General features: G+C 47.2%; 7 protein-coding genes across 7 annotated transcripts; 5 read left to right on the plus strand and 2 right to left on the minus strand.

Annotated features, from left to right (window-relative positions):
- Positions 1 to 1,522: 1,522 nt before the first annotated feature.
- On the plus strand, positions 1,523 to 2,820 carry N7489_006471 (uncharacterized protein; the record flags this gene model as incomplete). The annotated part of the gene is made up of 4 exons (XM_056712221.1): positions 1,523 to 1,609; positions 1,684 to 2,370; positions 2,476 to 2,541; positions 2,608 to 2,820. 4 exons carry the CDS (start codon positions 1,523 to 1,525, stop codon positions 2,818 to 2,820), a joined length of 1,053 nt encoding a protein of 350 aa, XP_056565936.1.
- Positions 2,821 to 4,178: 1,358 nt separating this feature from the next.
- Positions 4,179 to 4,835, plus strand: N7489_006472 (putative C6 finger domain protein; the record flags this gene model as incomplete). Its single annotated transcript, XM_056712222.1, has 3 exons — positions 4,179 to 4,364; positions 4,441 to 4,701; positions 4,794 to 4,835. 3 exons carry the CDS (start codon positions 4,179 to 4,181, stop codon positions 4,833 to 4,835), a joined length of 489 nt encoding a protein of 162 aa, XP_056565937.1.
- Positions 4,836 to 5,173: 338 nt separating this feature from the next.
- On the minus strand, positions 5,174 to 7,815 carry slx4 (the record flags this gene model as incomplete). The annotated part of the gene is made up of 2 exons (XM_056712223.1): positions 5,174 to 6,763; positions 6,790 to 7,815. The coding sequence occupies 2 exons, from the start codon at positions 7,813 to 7,815 to the stop codon at positions 5,174 to 5,176; spliced, it is 2,616 nt and encodes an 871-aa protein (XP_056565938.1).
- Positions 7,816 to 8,548: 733 nt separating this feature from the next.
- N7489_006474 (EKC/KEOPS complex subunit CGI121/TPRKB) lies at positions 8,549 to 9,252 on the minus strand (the record flags this gene model as incomplete). Its single annotated transcript, XM_056712224.1, has 3 exons — positions 8,549 to 8,848; positions 8,915 to 9,037; positions 9,097 to 9,252. The coding sequence occupies 3 exons, from the start codon at positions 9,250 to 9,252 to the stop codon at positions 8,549 to 8,551; spliced, it is 579 nt and encodes a 192-aa protein (XP_056565939.1).
- Positions 9,253 to 9,507: 255 nt separating this feature from the next.
- N7489_006475 (Bax Inhibitor family protein) lies at positions 9,508 to 10,581 on the plus strand (the record flags this gene model as incomplete). The annotated part of the gene is made up of 2 exons (XM_056712225.1): positions 9,508 to 10,037; positions 10,101 to 10,581. The coding sequence occupies 2 exons, from the start codon at positions 9,508 to 9,510 to the stop codon at positions 10,579 to 10,581; spliced, it is 1,011 nt and encodes a 336-aa protein (XP_056565940.1).
- An 806-nt stretch (positions 10,582 to 11,387) lies between these two features.
- Positions 11,388 to 11,983, plus strand: N7489_006476 (RBM8 family RNA-binding protein; the record flags this gene model as incomplete). Its single annotated transcript, XM_056712226.1, has 2 exons — positions 11,388 to 11,633; positions 11,756 to 11,983. The coding sequence occupies 2 exons, from the start codon at positions 11,388 to 11,390 to the stop codon at positions 11,981 to 11,983; spliced, it is 474 nt and encodes a 157-aa protein (XP_056565941.1).
- Positions 11,984 to 12,963: 980 nt separating this feature from the next.
- On the plus strand, positions 12,964 to 14,685 carry N7489_006477 (putative glycosyl hydrolase; the record flags this gene model as incomplete). Its single annotated transcript, XM_056712227.1, has 1 exon — positions 12,964 to 14,685. One exon carries the CDS (start codon positions 12,964 to 12,966, stop codon positions 14,683 to 14,685), a length of 1,722 nt encoding a protein of 573 aa, XP_056565942.1.
- Between the last annotated feature and the right edge of the window lie 3,932 nt (positions 14,686 to 18,617).

Consider the following 18,617-nt stretch of genomic DNA (forward strand, 5'->3'; position numbering starts at 1 on the left):
AGGTCCAGACACGCCTAGCTTTTCCTCGGGCGCTTAGAAGCAGGACGTGGCTCCGAGAGCTGACACCGGCAGCAAATGATCACCGGAGATGTGGAGATTCGAGATCGAATAGAATAGAATAAAATTACCTTTGCTCGAGGATCCTTACAGGAACAAGAAGATACCTAGAGATAAAAAAACAAAAAGAAATAACAAAATAATACAAAGAAAGTTCCAAGGTTGTTCTGCACCTTCGAGATGACCGGGGTTTACCGGGTCTTTGCATCAGCGCTTAACCAGCGGTCATGAATTCTCCGTGGACAAAAGCCACCAAGCGGCTCGTGGGGTCTTCTCAGCCTCAATAGGATTTTGGTTCATCTTTGGCCAGTCAAGAGCCGCCCGTCTTGAACAATGCCTCTGCATGGGGGAAGAAGGATCGTAATCCCTCCATCTTTCCCATCCCCATACCGGTGTGTTGGAATTGAGTAGCCTCGAGTTGAGGGGTTTCTTTTCCTTTTCTTCTGGGGCCAAAATAAAATAATTTTAGAGTAGATAGGCTGTCAACAAGGCTGATTTATGCAGAAAATCTTTCTGAAGAAGGGGCCATATCGGCTTTGGGGGCAGTTGACAGTTGAATGTCTTAAGACTCTTAAGACTAAATTGAAAGATCCAGTGTGATAATTGAATTAGTTACAACTGACAGGCTTAGTATGAGTCCATATGGGATATTACTTATTACCTAGGTATGGTTTTAATGGGGCCCTCCACAATCCACTGGACCTCTCCAAAGCTCTAAGCGCTACGCTTTGGCTTTGTGGAGGATCATCCACAACCCTAAGCAGCACACGTTTTTCTTGTTTTCCTTTTTTTGCTTTTTTTTTCCCTTTTATTTTATTTTTTTCTTGGCCCGTTACAGTGGGTCTGAAGTCATAGAATCACTTTAATTCCTATTCAAAATGCAGAGTCTGAGCCCCCCGTCATGGATGGGGGCGGAATATGGATATCAACATTGGACTATTGAGCCCGCAGCGCTTAAATACAGGCTCTCGTGAAGTCTTCATGAGTTTCCCTACGTTCTAATGCGGAACAGCGCTCGCCGGCGGTACTGATCTCTGTTTTGGTGCCCTCTGAGCCTATGGTTAATCCCGCGACTGATTGTTCACACCTTGCCTCACGAGGCATCCCGGCACTAGCTGTGATATCTCTCAAAGTGGAGGATAGGCGGACTTGTGCATGCCTCTTGCTTTTAAATATTCCCCTCTTTTCTTGCTCGCATGAATCTTATAAGATCGACTACCGTCGATGGTCGGGAAAGCAAATCTTCTCTTCCAACATTCGGAGCGAAAGGCCTCGTTGATATACACATACAACCCTAACGCTTCAGCTACCAGCCGCCTGCAGTCCCACATCCTCCTTTGCCTCGAGTTTCATCTCTCGTTTCACATTCTGCTGCTTCGGCGTTTATTCTCCCCACTCAGACAACGCAGTGGACTTTGAAGCACCCCGTGTTTTATGTTCTGCTTGAGTGCAACCAGTCAGCATCATGTCTAATCGCTCGGATATCCCCTGTTCTGAGGAAATGAGAGAGTACTATGAAGGCATCCCAGCCCATTGGCCCGAAATGCCAGCGGTATGTCCCTATGCACCTCTGATACAGGTCATTGTATGCTCCCGCAACATGAGCTGACCCCGTATACGATCTAGACCCCGTTTGTGGGCTCTCACAGCCCTTACTGCACAGAGCCTCTAGCTCCGAACGGCATGCTCACACCGATCAGTCTTCCGGACAGCTCGTTCCGTGCCAGCCCAGCAGTCAGTTACCACGCACAAGGCTACCACCACGTGCATGAATACCAATATAGCATCAATGACCCCCTCTCAGCTCCACTGGGTCTCGGTATCTCTGCACCCTTCCCGAGTGACTATCCCCGGTCTTCAGCCCCCGATCCCACCTACCTCTATGCCCCGGACCCAAGTGGCATCCAGCATGGCCTGGCACAAACACCTAGCCAGTCGCCACAGGGTCCACCACCAGCCAAGCGTGCCAGACATGTATCGGCGGAGGCGTCCTCACGCGAGTACCCAAGCAACACACCAATCAACATCGCTCCCAATCCAGAAGGCGTCCTCCGCATGGAGCAAAGTCGCCAGTACGTCCAGCCGACTTCACACATACTCCCCAAGGTCCGGGCCCCGGGCCGCGGCCGACGTGATCCCCAAGCAGAAGACGAAGACGCATTTGTAGAAGAGCTGCGAGATAAGCAAACAGCCTGGAAGGTCGTGCGCGAGGAATTCCGCGAGAGGTTTAATAAAGATGCCTCCGAGGCGCGTCTGCAGATGCGTCTTCATCGCCGGCTGCGCGAACGAATGGTTCGCTGGGAAGAATCAGATGTGAGTATGTTACCCCCCTGCAACGCATGGTATAAACAGTCTGTGTGCTGCGTGAGCTGGAGTATGCATGTGTCGAACAGCTCAGCTGATGCATATGTCTTCTAGATAAAACTCCTAATCCACGCCCATGGCATCTGGGCAAAAGATAAATTCCAGTACCTTTCAGACAAGGTGAGATTCCCTATGCTTGTATGATATAGGGAAAGCTCTAATGTGTCCTTTGATCTTGTTTTTCAGATGAAAGAACTTGGTGGTACCAGATGGTACTCGCCTGATCAGTGCAGAACTCAACTTGAACTTCTTGACACGAAAGAGCAGCATCGTGATCGCACGAGTGCATCGCCATCTGCTATGTCTGACCCTGCTCCTATGACACCTACTGTGTCTCGAAAAAGACGTCGTGCTCAGTCCTTGGACTTGGACAGTGACTACGAGGAAGCAACCATTTAGATTCAAGGGCCATTCCTTTCTTCCCTTCTTATTCTTCTACTACTACTTCTCATTTCTCATTTCTTGTTCATTTTCGGTTTGACTTGGTTCGTTTCCCATTCAATGGTCTCTTTATTTCTTTTTTATTTCCATTCTAAGATCAGCCTGATCGATTTCTCACCCCGACTCTTACCATGATTGTCATGACCAACTAGCCTCGGATTTGACAGTACTATGTTTGCAGAGCTAGGAGACATTTCTATTAACTACACCATTCTCTACATATTTCTTTCTTATTTTTTTTATCTCAAATTTTATTTCCATTTCCATTTTTATATTATTCATATTGTAACCGTGTTCCTGGACTCCTTGCTCTCAGGTTTGATGTAGCACTCATGTTGTGGGAATGCAGTAGTGGCTCAGGTCCGGGGCTGTGAAGCGCTAAGAATTTAGATTATCTACAAGCAGCTATTTTTGGATGTCAAGTTGACCTATTGGCCATTTTCCTATCAAAATAATACTGATATACAGTAGATACAATAGAGAGCCAATTTCCCACTCTGCTAGGGTCTATTATGCCGCATGACAATTAGCACCATGTATTAGGGGTGGTGTGTTTCTTTTTTATTATTATACAACATTGGGAGTGCTAGCCCACATAAACTAATGCATATGAGGAAGATATTGAAGAACTATGTTCATGTTAAAATTATATTACACCCCTAAGTACTAGACCAATATCACTGGGCCATATCAGAGTACGTCCAAGGATGAGGTATCGATATTCCATTTCTACACAACGCAAAGATTCAACTTCTGGTTTATCTTGACGGGATCTGAGAGAGATAGGTCTCACTTCCTTTCATATAAAGTGTATAACCATTGAAAACAACAACAAAACATCAACGCTCATCGGAAGAAGGTAAAGAAAAGGAAACATCGGAAGCCTAAGACAGTCTCTAGGACAATGAGGAGCTATATACCACGTGCAAAATGGCCAAGAGTATACAACAATGGCTCTGTCCTTGATAAGAGACTCTGACTGAGATTCTCATAGGGCTAACAAAGCAAACAAGCGAAACAGTATCGTTTGCCATTTGTTCTGTTGAGACAGCGAAGCCATCCAAACAAAGGGATTTGGCAAAAGACAAAGGCTTTATGTTCAGATTGAGATCTGAATCGGACCGTTTCTCTGGATAGATAAAAAGAGAATGACAAGAAAAGTGATTCCTACCTGGAACTAGCCTAGAAGATGAAAGGCAAGTACTCCAAGGTCCCAAACACAGAGTCAATCTGTTTCTTCGGTGCTTTGCATAAGAAGACCAGATGAGAACTCATTTAACCCATCATTTCCAGGAACAAGACCATCCAATCTCATCATGGATACCCCAGACTTTACAATCCCCGACGACGACCGCGTCAACGACGCTCCCGGCGAGAATCCTCCGAAGTCTAAGAAGACTCGTCGCAGCCGCTACGACCCAGAGCCAGACTGGTCGGCCATGGTGCGTGCCAAGGTCACGAAGACCCAACATCGTGTCGGCCAGGCCTGTGATCGTTGCAAGGTATGTCTATCATATGTCGATATTGTGTTGGACTTGACTCGGAACACCACACTGACACATTTGGGTTGATCTCTAGCTCAAGAAGATGAAGTGTACACCTGATCCCGGAGGCTGCGCTTGTTGCCTCATCCTCAACATCCCATGCAAAGTCACTGACCGTGTCACCGGTGAGACCTGGGTGCGTGGTGAGGCTGGCCGGATGCGGGCTATTATTGAGAGCCTCAAGAAGCAGACTGAGGACCTGAAGGAGCAGGTCACGCAGCTTCAGCAGAAGAACGCACAGCTACAAGACTGTCTGGACGGTTCGTACAGAGCCAATCTCATGGATCACTACGAGGTATGTTTTGTACTCGTCTTCTCCATAATCTATCTTGCATTGTATAGATCTGGTTTTTCAAATTTGAGGATTAGGGCTAACTCAATTACCAGCAGGACCTTGACCCCGGACACCATCACCACAGTCTATTGTGATTGTGATGCCTTTCTTTGTCCGTGCTACTCCATAGACAGTTTATCATGCCTCTTAGCTTTCTTATTTGCATCCGTCCTGTTCTGCCCGAGATGAAGAGTATGACAAGATTTGTTGTATAAGTACATAAATGTTTGTATTCTGAATGCTGCGGACTTATGGTCTTTTAGTCAAGTAAAGACTGAGAGATTCCGTACAGTAGAGTGAGAAAAGAAAATCTGTTTGTCTTCTTTCCAGAAGGACATGTCAATGGGTATATGTACGTAGTGACCATGTAATCCCAATTCGTGCGCCGGGTATCCAAAATAGAAATGCAATGCAAATAACCATCGCCCTTTTATCAGCTGGCATTTTTCTTCCAGCAACAACAGATTCCTTTGCTTTCACACCACTCCCTGACCGACGCGGTACCAACCTCGCGATCCTCGCCCACGAGTCCAAGTCCCTCAATATTGAGCCAGGCTGTGAAATCTTCTAGAACGATAGGGTCGTACATGAGGATTTTTTCATGCCATGTCGGTCGACTACGGCTACCGCGAGATGATGACAGAGGCGAGAGCTGAGGCTGGAGGCGAACAGCTTGTGTTATCTGTGCGGATATCTCCGCCAGACTGATTTCTTTAGAGGATTCTGTCATGCGCGTGGTCGCAATGGATGCAGAGGATGGTGGTCTTTTGGCTGGAATATCAGAGGAAACAACCTTGCGCTTGGTGGGGCTTGGTGATGGTGTTTTTGTGAGGATATCCAAGGAGTGGTCTTGCACCCAACTGCCGGTCTTGGATTTCGAATAAATGTCGGTATAGTGCTTTTGTACTTGACTTGGAGAGGGTATGATTTCTTCTTCTGAGTCTTGGATCTCTTCTACATCAATGAATGATGTAGAAGTCCCAGTGATAGGTTTCTCTCTTGAGTTTTTCTTTGGGCTTGTTTGGAGATTGGTTCGCGAGGCGGAAGTTGATTTTGTCGCGTCAAGTGATTTTCGGTTCCTAATAGATGTTCCAGCTTTAGGCTTCACCGTAGCCTTCGTCTTCGCAGCAGAGGTGGATTTTGGAACATTGTCCATTTTAGAGGCAGGTTCTTCCTGTTGCTCAATTTGGCATATAAGCTGGCTGTCAGAACCAGCATTGCTACCACTACCGTGTTTTGATTCCCAACATTGTCGAAGCAGATCGATCATCTTCTTGCGGCCGCGGACTGCTTTGAAGCCATAGGAGGAGACCTGTTTAGACAACTCTGCGTCTGTGAATCCGGTATATTGTGGCATTGGGGGTGCCTGCGAGCTAGCTGGCTGGGAATCAACCGCTTCAGTCGGGGTATCATTGGCACCCTTCGCAGGTTTCGCGGCTTTTACCACGGCCGTAGCCGTAGCCGTAGCCGCAGGGATCGGAGCCGGAGCTTGAACCTGCGTGTCTGAATCCAAGACACTTTCGGTCGGTAGTGGCGATGGTCTCTTTTCTGAAGGTGAATCTATGTCTGCGAATTCAAGCTCATACCAATCACTCTGAAGAGTGTTGTGGCTGGGGTTTTCCGCGTCGTCTTGACTCTTCTTTCCAGGGGATTCTTCCCCATTCGTCAAGTCGACCACATTTAGTGTTTCTGGTTGGATCAAAGATCCTTCGGTGTCTCTGGCGCCAACACACCACAGATTCCTGGTGCCTGCCAACTTTGATACAAAACGAGTAGACGATTCTTGGATCGCGCTGGGGTCCTTATTGTGCGTCCCTTTTGAATATGAAGGACCTTCGGGGACACGGATGGCTTGCTGGGTTTCTCGCAGAGTCTCGGGCGAATCGTCTTTTTCCAACTGACTGCAGCTGCCGAATATAAGATCTTGATCATTCAGAAACTCGACAGCTGCTTCCGGGGAAAGTACAGTGGACGAAGACTGCTTCTCTATCTCTTTGGCCTTTTTTGTCTCCCTTTTGTCGTTCTGATGCCTGCAAGACAATCAATCACCGGCTCATCCTCTTCTGCATCATTTTTTGAATATTGCGCAGTCATGCGCGCCGTCAACGTGGTAAACTTCTTGGGTTTGCCCTTGGTTGTCTTTTTGGGCTTTCCCGTGTTCTCTCCTTGACCAGATGACTGGTCACTTGAATCAGAGTACCTTCCATTGAGCAGTGCTTGAATTTCAGGATTAACCAGCTCTATACGCCGACGCTTTGTTGGCCCTTCGCCATTTGCATTCTGCACAAAGTCGCGGGGATGTAAAGCTGACCCAGAGTAATTATAGTCGGATACCAGCTTGCCAAACCCACCCGAAGAGCTCGAATCACGGTCCTGATCCTGGCTGCCACGATCAGTCACGGTAGCTATTTCTTCATAAGCGGTCTCCCTTGGTGGCGTCCAATCCATCCTTCTTCTCATTGCCTCGTCCAGACGCAGCGCCTCATCCTTTCCCAAAGCATTCGATTCCTTTGGTGTAGATTTTTCAGAGGTATCCTCCGAAGGAGGTAATTTCGTGGCAACTGTCTTCTTCCCACCTTTGCTGGATTTCTTTGATGGTAGATCGCCGCTTGTCTTCGTAACTTTCCCAGCCAATGTCATATTCCCCGAATCTTTACTCTTCGCATTTCTTCGAGAACGACTCTTGGTCGGTTTCACTGCGTCATTCTTTGTGCCAACAGCCTCTGGCTGGGGTTCCCCAAGCGCAGTTGTTCCTGGCGCACCCGCCACTTTCTTCGCCTCCCGCCGCGGTTTGCTCGGTGCGGTTTGCTTGCTGGTTTCCGAAGCAGGATCCTTTGTCAATCGCTTTTTCGGCTTCGACGCGCCGTCGGGACACTTGTTGCTCGCGACTGGAGTGGGAAAAAACCGGGAACGCGTATGAGGTTGGGACAAATCAGATGTCGAGCGTATTGGCGGTGGCGTTGCACTCCGTGGCAAGGCATGAGAGACAGGCTTTGCATCATGCCTACCCGGCCCCGGCGACCGCGGTGGATGCGGAGAGGACGACAGAATTATCACATCTGCCATGCTGGTCATCGTGGCGAGTCGCGTCTTGTGTGTTTGTTTGATCGATCAGGGCGAATCGCGTGTACCGCTTGAGTTTATTATATCAGACATATCCTAGGCAACGTTTGATTTGAAGAGAAAATAATATAAAGGGTATGCAAGTTGAATATGTATGCTGGAGAAGTAGTGTTTTGCAATACAAGTTTAATGATTCCAGACGTCGGGTCGATCGCCCGTGGTCTTGGCAAAGTTGCAGGATTGCCGTTTTGAGTTAACCAGAATGTACATAGTTCGGCCGGGCAACCAACTGTATTCGCAGAGTAGATTCATACTAAATATATTTATGCTAAATGTCTGTTGGGGTCAATCCATTCTCATTTAAGTAAATCTATTTTTACTGTCCTATATCACACTAAGCAACGGTCAGGACCAGGCGCGTCGAACTACTCCGTACAAAAACATGCTTTGCACCTCTGGAATATTTCATTCAATTCATCATTGTCGTGGCTTTATACATTGCCTCAGAAGAGATATCTGTGGTGTTCTCTGCTCAATCTCGGGGCCGACGAACAGTAGACCTCAGAGAATTCATGGTGATCTGCTTATGATTGATGCTGGGGTATATTCTCAAGTCGAAGCCAATTCGGAGCACAATATATCCCACTCGAGAACAACATCACGACTTGGAAAATGAGTTTTCGCCCCATGTAAACTTTAGGGATTTCGGGCACAGCGAATTTGGATATTTCATATGAGCCATTTCTCATGATCCCCTCAAGGCGATTGCACTCAACAAGGAATTTTCGAGTCGTTGCTTAGCCTCATCATTCTCCTTGGCGGTTGGCGAAGGCAGAGCTCCTAGCTTGTATGCTTTCTTGATCTTGTTGATATCAGAGATTTCAGAGAGTGTCTGGTCATCGAAAAGCACAGGTGTTCCTTGAACCGAGCTTTCCAAGTGGGCCGCGACGGATTCATGTGTTATCTCCGGAGAGACAGAAACCTTGACCACCAACAGGTCTTTGGTTGAATCAGTAATACCGAATCTACGGAATGATTCGGCGATCTAAGCCCGCGTTAGCCCCGGCTTCAGTGGCAAACTTGCAGCTATTTCCTAGAAATGGCAACCCACATTATTCGTAGGGTTCAATGAGAACACGATCTCAGAATGCACATTACGAGACTTCAGTCGATTGTGCATGTAATCATTAACTGCTCTGAATACTGCAGCAGTGGCGTGGGCCCTTGACAAAACCTGTGGCTTGGTGTTAGGGACCAGTCCATTTCTTAGTTCTCGAAGACAAATTAACATACCATGCTTGCATCAATGAATGCATACTCGAATTCTGTATCGCCAGCGAGAAGTTGACCTTTCAGAAAGGCGGCATTCTGAATATTTCGATATAGAGCAACATGCACGGGCATCAATGGTAGATGTGACAGGCTGATCGTCTCTAGACTTGATGCCATGACTGAGATCGAACCCAAATCGAAAGTAAAGGAAGATGACGTATGTGTAATCAAGCCGATCTGATAAAAGAATTAAAGTGAGCCCTGCTGTGAGTCTACAAGCCCATCCCACTTCTTGATCCACGTGACCAGTTCTGGAATTTTCCGGACTTAAGCGGTCGCCGGCGGAACATGAGTAATCGTCTCCATATCACCCGTGGGCCCGACATTTAAACATCTCCTCACTCTTGACTCTTGACACTCCCCATCGCAAACATGGCTTTCTTTTTACGGCGCCCGTTCGCTGTATCCTCGGCACTTCGCCAGGTCCCTAAGGTCACGAACACCGCCCGATTCATTCACAACTCTCCCATCAAGCCCACCCAAGCAACGAAGCCTCAGGGCATTTCGTCCTCGATCTTCGCCAAGTCCCGACAAAACTTCCAAAATGCCTTCCGCCGTACATACATGCAGCAGAGCTTCAACCCTGCGCAGGGTGGTAACATGACCCAGAAACTGGTATATGGCGCTGCCATTATTGGTGGTACGGTTATGGCAACCAACTTCATCTTTAACCGTGAAACGAGGGAGGACGGCGGTATGCCTGCTTATGAGCGGAGCTTCTTGAATGACACTTTCATGCACACTGGTCTTGGTCTTGGTATCATTGGTGTGGCGGCTCGCGCCCTCCACATGAACGGCTGGTCTTATCGTCTCATGGCTATGAACCCGTGGCTCGTCATGGGTGTCGGCCTTGTTGGCAGCATCGGCTCCATGTACGGCACTTTCTACACTTCCCCGGATAAGTAAGTTTTTCGCCCTCTCATATTCGTTTCTTCTAAAAACATATGAGCTAACTTTTCAATTAGTTACGTCATGAAATATGGTTGCTGGACTGCCTTCAACCTTACCCAGGCTGCTCTTCTCTCCCCCTTGATGTTCATGAACCCCGCCATTCTCGCTCGTGCCGGTCTCTACACTGTTGGTATGATGGGCTCAATCGCTTTCGTCGGTGCTACTGCCAAGCAGGAGAAGTATCTATACCTGGGTGGTCCCCTTCTTGCCGGAGTGACCATTGTTGCTCTCTCTGGTCTCGCCCCCATGGTTCTCCCTGCTACTGCTGTTCGCACCTTGATGTGGTCCGAGCGCCTCTGGCTGTACGGTGGTCTTGCTGTCTTCGGCGGTTTCACTCTTTATGACGTGCAGAAGATTCTGCACCATGCTCGTCTCGCCGAGCGCGGCTTGATCAAACGCGATGTGGTCAACGAGTGCGTCAGCCTCGAGTTGGACTTCATCAACATCTTTATCCGCATGGTCCAGATCCTCGGCATGGGCAACAACCGTCGTTAAATTACTTTATATCCACTGTATTAACTTTGCAACCTGATTCCCAGTTCGTCTAACATCATCAGGATTGGTGTTTCGCTTTTTTTTCTTAGTCATTTGACTTTTAACCCTGTATTTGAACCAACTGTTTATCTTTTGTACTTATTTCTTTTTTTTTTTTCCTTTTTTTTTTTTTTTTTGGTTCTTTAACCTCGATGGTTCCTCAGATGGCCAAGCGCAGCTAATCGCTGTTTTGTACTTGCTGAGAGACATATACTAGACAGGGTAGCAAATACAAATCTCCACTCCCTTGACATTGCTGCATTCGAAAGATACTCCGTATGTTGTAGTTGATGATGATCCGAGTCTGCAAAGTCCGGCTCAAAGAGTAAGGATGAGGCTACATACAAATCGTCAATGCGATGAAACATGATAGCGATCACCTAGCAGTCAAGTATGCATGTGGATATAAATCTAAGTGAATTTGTGTAGCCACATCAGGCTTTGGATAGGGATGTAATACCATCTCTGGCTTTCTGCACTGAGACTATACATTACTACCCAGCATTGTGTTACTTGGATTAGGCTCTATAAGAAATTCAGGTACATGTTACGATTCGGGTAGTTGTGGTCATGTGATTGCTAGCTTAAACTGGTAGGTTGCCCCATACCGCCCAAGAGACCGCCCAATAATACCGCCCTCCACCCTTTGCAGACTTCATATCGCGACACAGACCCATACTCATTGACCACTACGGACGTGCAGACTAAACCTCCCAGCATAATACCTCCACAATCGCATCAGTCTTCTTGGTCCTGTGCCTTCCAATATGTCGAACGAAATGGAAATTGACCCTCCCGTGGCACACGACGATGTTCCCGAACAGTCGGACCGCAGTTTTGAGCCACGCACCCAGGGGAACGCGGTCGCTGTGCGTAGTATCGAAGGATGGATTATCATCGCATCTAATATCCACGAGGAAGCATCCGAGGAAGATGTGACTGAACTCTTTGCGGAGTATGGTGAAATCAAAAACTTCAGCTTGAACCTTGATCGGCGAACGGGTTATGTCAAGGTGCGCATCCTCAATCCCACAACTACCTCTGAACCTACCCTCAAGAACGTCTCTTCTTGAAATGTGGGGATTCTTGTCAACTCACGTTAATGAAACGATAGCTAACAATACTATTCCGGTAGGGCTACGCATTGATCGAATACTCCACTCTCCCCGAAGCCAGTGAAGCTATCCAGAACCTTAACGGTTCCAAGCTCCTTGAACAGACGCTCCATGTCGACTATGCATTTGTCCGCCCGCCCCCATCAGGCAAGCACAAGAATGGAGGGCCAAAGGGCCGGGCTACTCGGAATCGCAGCAGAAGCCCCAACCGGAGTCGCAGCCCCGAAGCTGGCGGCGACCGGGACTAAGCTTCCCTAAGGGATGGGAATGATAGAATTTAAGCAGCATACATTGCTTTGGTCTTCCATTTGATACCTGGGCTTTGCTTTTTCTCACATTTTCTTTTTCCTCAATACCTCGCGCTGTTTCGTTCGAACCCTTGCCCACCCTTCCTGTCAGAACTTGTCTACAAATGATGGACATATTATCTAGTACCCGCCGGCATGACCCCTCCTCAATCGAACCCGTATGGGTTCACAGGCAGAGTGTGGGTGTGCACGGGACACATACACACAAGAGGTACGTGCCGGCTCCACGATAGATCGTCATAATGGTATGGAAATCCGCACTTAACCTTTGACTACATTTATGCTGATTTCGACTCAGAAAAGAAAGACTGTTTGATGAAATTTGAAATTGGTGTATGAGCATCTGGTCAACAAAGACAACCTTGGACCTCAAAGCCCAGCGTCTGGGAGTAATGTACATTATGAAAGCATGGGTTTTCTCCATTATAAGCAGCCTCTCATTACGTCCACTTGTCTTGTGACTCGTTTCAAGACAAAGTCAAAAATGGTATCTTACCACTCCGTAGTACGGAGTATATGGTGTCGTATTGCTATGTAGGATCCCTTACAGCGTGCATCATGCGACAGCCATGTGGGCGCTGGAGTAGAGTCGATAAATTAACTTTTGGACCCTAGAGTTAGTATAGTAGAATCAGAAGGCTCCAATGATTTCACAAGGTGATCATAGCCTTCGAAGGCTTTGATGCCAAGACAATGGATGTGGATGTCCTCACCTGCCCTGGAGCGGGTCTGGTGACTAAGCTTAAACCTCCGGAGTCGGCTCCAGGGCTCCCCATTTTCCCCGCATGGCGCATGAGGTTATCGCTGGTCCTATTTTAGCCGCTGTAATTGCGCACCCTCTACTCTCTATTCTTATAGACGGACTGCGCGGTCTTATGTCTGGGGGTCTTATTCTGACAGGATAAATTTCCTGAGGCAGAATGGCTCCCCAACACACATCTTTTGCTCCCTTGGGGCTATCACGATCTCTATACCACATTCTTATTCTATGCTTCTTATCGTTTTCAGCTGTGACCAATGCGCTGGCGTATCCATCTCAGGAAACTTTGGGAGTGCCTTCATCTTCCAGTTCGATTGATGATCCCTCAAAGGAGACTGTCTTTGGGGGTACTGAATCAGCGCCGGAAGGGTCGATTCACGATCCCATTTTGAATACCTTGCAGGATCTTATCGCCGCCCTGCAGGTGATGCAAGACAGGTACTTTGTGCTGTGGCAAGGCACATGGCCGACCAGCATTGATTGGACCGCGGCGGTGTTGGGCACACACGTTTCGGCAGCGCTCTCGTCTCTAACCTCAGGCCCGCTTGATATCCCCGACACCGATGAATTGCAAGGATTATCCTTCTTCAGGCTTGAGAATACAGTCAATCAATTTTTCAGCCATACTTCCGCGTTCTATTTTGGCGAAAACTCTTTCAGTCTCAGAAACCAGGCTTATGATGACATGCTATGGGTTGTGCTAGGATGGTTGGAAAATATCAAGTTCCAAAATCTTCACTCGGACCTTCACTATGTCTCCTCAAGCAACAGCTCTGGAGAACTCTGGTACGGAACTCAGTTCCAGAACTCTGCTGCGCACAGAGCACGCATCTTTTACGAGCTCGCCTCCGCTGGTTGGGACGAGACACTCTGCAAGGGGGGCATGATATGGAGCCCATATTTGCTGCCGTATAAGAATGCTATTACGAACGAGCTCTATATCTCCGCAAGCATCGAGATGTATTTGTACTTCCCCGGAGATCCTATTGAGGCCCCGTTCCTTGTCGACTCACAAGGCACACAGCCCGCACGGAAGAACCCGCACGACCCTGTTCATCTGCAGGCTGCAATTGACGGGTATGAATGGCTCAAGAACTCAAATATGACTGGGATTGGCGGCCTCTATGCCGATGGTTTCCACATCAGTGGCTGGCAAAGCACATCAAATCCCGGCTCGGGACAATGCGACGAGCTTAACTCCATGGTCTACACCTACAATCAAGGAGTCATTCTCAGCGGGCTGAGAGGACTCTGGCTAGCCACAAACTCGCTAGACTATCTGCGCGACGGTCACGAGCTTGTTCGCGAAGTATTGCAAGCTACCGGGTGGCCGGATACCTCCAACCAGCAGTGGAAGAGACTTGGTCGCGGAGGCGTGCTCGAGGACGCATGTGATTCTCGCGGAGCCTGCTCCCAGGATGGACAGACCTTCAAGGGGATCTTCTTCCATCATCTTTCAGCATTCTGTCGACCTCTTCAGCCGCAAGAGAAGCAGTTCCTGGAGGACGCGGTTCGCAAACATACAGCACATGACGACTGGGCCGAGGTCTATGAGCAGCATATGAAACAGTGCCGCACCTATGGTCCCTGGATTAAACACAATGCGCAAGCCGCTCTGATGACTCGTGACAACGATGGCAAGTTTGGTACCTGGTGGGGCCGTTCATATCTTCAGCTGGATGCCAACGAGGTCGTGGATAGCAGCACTATTCCGGAAGGTGCTGTTGACTACCGCAATGCCGATTATGAAATCCAGTCCTCGACTACAGGCTCCACGTCGAAAGACTACAACGACCGTGGCCGAGGCCGCACTGTGGAAACACAGTCCGGTGGCGTCGCTGTTTTGAGAGCCCTGTACCAATGGCAATCCTACGATGAATAGTGGACAAAACAAGGGAAAGGATTGGGAGTTGGCGTTCTGGTGGTAAATGGACACCATTCATTGCATCCAGGGCTTTAAGGCTCTTTTGTACACCTATACCTATACAGTCTACACTTATTGGGAATCATTATCATTATCCTTCGGGTTCAACATTGGCTCTCATAGGACTCTAGACACAATCTCAACGCCCATGTTAGGCCCGGTTGCGATTATTAGAGCTGGGACTGCATTCACCTTTTGACAACTTCCCCTGTCACTTGAAACTGCCGATAAAAAGAAAGCCGGTACTACAGCGCTGGCCTTTTAATCCGATTCTCTATGTTGTATGGATCTCACATCGCGCACTCATCAAATTTCCCAACGGAATGATTGGTCGAAATGGATCCCCAGCTCCCACATTAGATAGATCTATCTCCGCAATGCACGGCACAAAACAGGAATTCAAATCTCAAAACCGGATTACTTGATCGTCGGATCTGCCACAAGTGGATATGTGCTGTGTTATGTGTTACCTATGTTGTACATTGAGTTTGGGAGATATAGGACATTTTGAGGCTGACGTACAATATAAGACATGTTTCTGGCGATAGAGACACAACGTTGATGACTCCTGCCATTTTGGGTCTGCTTATGCCGTACCCGTCTTGCCGGAGTCTATACATGCCGAACCTCACACTAATATCTGTGTTCCCGGAGTGAAACCTGCGCAATGAATTGATGAAAGGTCTTTCATATTGTTTTTGCTGTTTTTGCCACGGACACGCTGTTCGATATTGACTCTCAATCCTATACAGTGATGTGAGACGACGTGAGACACGTGAGACACAGTTATTCGGCCTACTTGGGTAAATTGATGTCTTCGGCTATCATATGGATATTAAACTCTATTCTACATACTAGGCGGGTATCAACTTCGGGCCATTGGAGGAAAGCAGATGATATTCAATGTTCAATGCATGGAATGATCGGAAGAAAAGCCTCTACACATACGTAAGGTATATTCCTTCGGACATACCTTGGACGCAGCACGCTAAGATCGCTAAAATCTTGAAATTAGTCAAAATGATTGGGCGTAAAATATTCATCATCGAAGAAAAATAGGAAGGTGGCCACTTAGAAGACGAGGACGAAAAGAAGCAAAAGGAAGGGAGGAAAAAGCCCACTCTAGCGTGCGACTAAAGATTAACGCGCCCCCCTCCATAACCCCCGTAACCTCCGTAATGGAGGAAAAAGTTCGTATAGGTGGGGATTCGGGAGTTGGCAAAGGCACGAATCAAGACAAAACGCACTTGTAGATCGGGTGGGTTCTGACCGTCATTTCCGAGTGGTTTTGGGAGAGCCAAAAAAGGGAAAAAAGCAATTTCAGGGTTCGCGTGATATTCTAATATTACGATGGACACGCGGATGTCTCATAAACAAATGTAATATTAAAATAGTTATATAAACATCGTCATGGATTTTGACGTTTTGTCTCAGTTGCCGCGATGACCACGTTTTTGCTTCTTCCTTTAGTGGGAACCATAATATAAAATATATTAACCAGTATAATTTATACCTTAAACACATATCTTAAAATGGTTCTTATCAACTTTCGGATTACGGCCCAAAGCATGTCACACGCAACCCCCCACCTCATGGACTTCGGTGAAGAGGGCGTACAAGTACACCCGGCGTAGTTACACTGTTAGAGAGATGTATGAAATACGGTATCAGGCCTGAGCGTATAACTGCTGTTGAGGGTCAAAAGTCATCTGACAACGGGATCCAGGAACGCATCTGGTTTGATAGACGGGATGAGTTGGCTGTCACCGCACAAGCAAAGCCAAGCGGGGCAAGAGATGCACGATATAGGATAGAATCGATTATTGATAACTTTCCAAGGTTCCCATATCATATGTTGTGCTTATACGGAGTAGTCCGATGGGTCTAATTCAAGCAAAAATGTGGACAAAGGCGGAAGACTAGTACATATCCCCGGACCTTAAATTCGGTGGTTAGGGTGATGGTTATGTCTGTACGGAGTACAAAATATCGATATTGCCGGGACCGGAAAAGCATAGCAGATGTCATTCACTGAAAACGATTTGTTGAGATTGGCGCCTATAATGGCACTCTTTTCGGCTAGCGAGGCTATCGAATAATAAGGAAGGATGTTAGAATCCATGGAAATGAAAATGATCGTCTGAAGCCCAAGCGTTGGGCGCACATTGGTAGAGGGCTAAGGTGGATGTTGACTGGTCGCGGGATATTACGACAGGCCTTGGGTGCGGAGCAAGCAAATGCAGTGCCACTGAACTTTCCTATGAGGAAGTCCCCATTATTCTTGACTGTAAATCTTTCTACTCCGTGTCTTCGTTTCGTTTCATTTCATTTTTATTTTCCCTTCCCTGGTGGCGGTGGAGGCGGCTAACGAGGGGCGAAGGAGGATTTATTAGAATTTATTCTCGGATCTGTTTTCCTTCCAATATATCGTACGTTTTATACATTTTATGTTTGGCAGGTGATGGACAATCCATGAGATGGGCCTTCAGGATCTGTACCGGGTATTGGTCCTCCTTTGTCCCTCGGTCGATCTTGCCCAAGGGCGGCTGTATTTACCCCTTGGGATCCTCCTCACCGTACCGAGGCGACATAGATTTGAACAATTATACATCGCAAAAAGTGCGTGTAGTGTACAAGGTACTGTTCTTCATAGTATAACAGGTGTTCTTTATAACTATGATGTAGATGATAATTACTCCGTACGCTGTAGGGCCAATAATATTCATGGCGTCATTTGGCTGTGAGGCTCGATCGACATTGCATGTCCCCTTCAAGGACGGGGGTATGACCACATGTGCAATATTGTTATAATACATTATAAATACTCTCTATAGTAATAATATAAGATCGGATTTGGATTTTTTTTTAATTGATTATCCCCCAGGTTCCCGACGGGATCGGATGAAATAGAATGCAGGAAGACCCAAGTTCGCAGGTCCTGACGTGCATATAAAATAGAAGAAAGCGAACGCCCATTATGTTGTGTACAATATACCTACGAACATACATACAACATACATGTTCACAAATACGTGTCAAATCAACACTAGCGGTGGAGAGTGGAAAGAGGACTCGTGTGCCCTATGATGTAGCGAGTACTTGATCCAACCATGACCCGAATAGGGAACGGCGGTGTACCGGATACTTGTCGGGAAAGGGAAAGGGGAAATCCAAGGAGCCACCCGTTAGTTCCTGAACGCCTCTCATTTCTAGAAATCCCCTCTTTTTTCCTTTTTCTGAATCCTCACCGGTTATAATCTTTTTCTATAATTGATATAATTGAAAGTTATATTGGATATTGTCTTTATGTTATTATCTTAAAAACTATGTAGGATATAGGATATGAATTATAGATTCAAAATGTTTTAGACTAAAATACTGAGTAATACAGAACCTATCCCTCCATCGAGAAAACAGAAAATATACAGAAAATATCGAGAAAAATAAGAAAAAGATCCATCTCGGAGGGATGATCCAAGGGACATGAGTTCCTCCACCTACTGAAAAGGTGCTAAGATAGACAAATTATACTGGAGACTCCATAGGTACCCAGGGGTACCGCACTCGTCGTACCACAATCCAATGTCACTCAGAAGTACCCCCTCTGCCGTAACGCCGATACCGAAACTCAGTCTTCCTTTTTCCCAAGCTCTGTTTTCTGACTCCCTTCCTTCTCTCTTCTCTCATTTTTTTCCCTTCAACTCGGTCTCTTCTCTTTGAAATTCCTATATCACCTTCTAGCATCGATCGCGCCTTGTGGCCAGCCTCTCTTTCCGGAAAGAGGGTGAAAAAAAAATTCCCCCCCAACAGACCTTCCCTTTGAGCCTACTCCGGTTACCTTTCTCTCCCCTCTTCCCGCCAATCTCGAATTGCATTCATTTTCAACCAAC

The sequence above is a fragment of the Penicillium chrysogenum genome (genome assembly GCF_028827035.1).
Source record: "Penicillium chrysogenum strain IBT 35668 chromosome Unknown utg000004l_segment0_segment0, whole genome shotgun sequence".
Lineage (NCBI taxonomy): Eukaryota > Fungi > Ascomycota > Eurotiomycetes > Eurotiales > Aspergillaceae > Penicillium > Penicillium chrysogenum.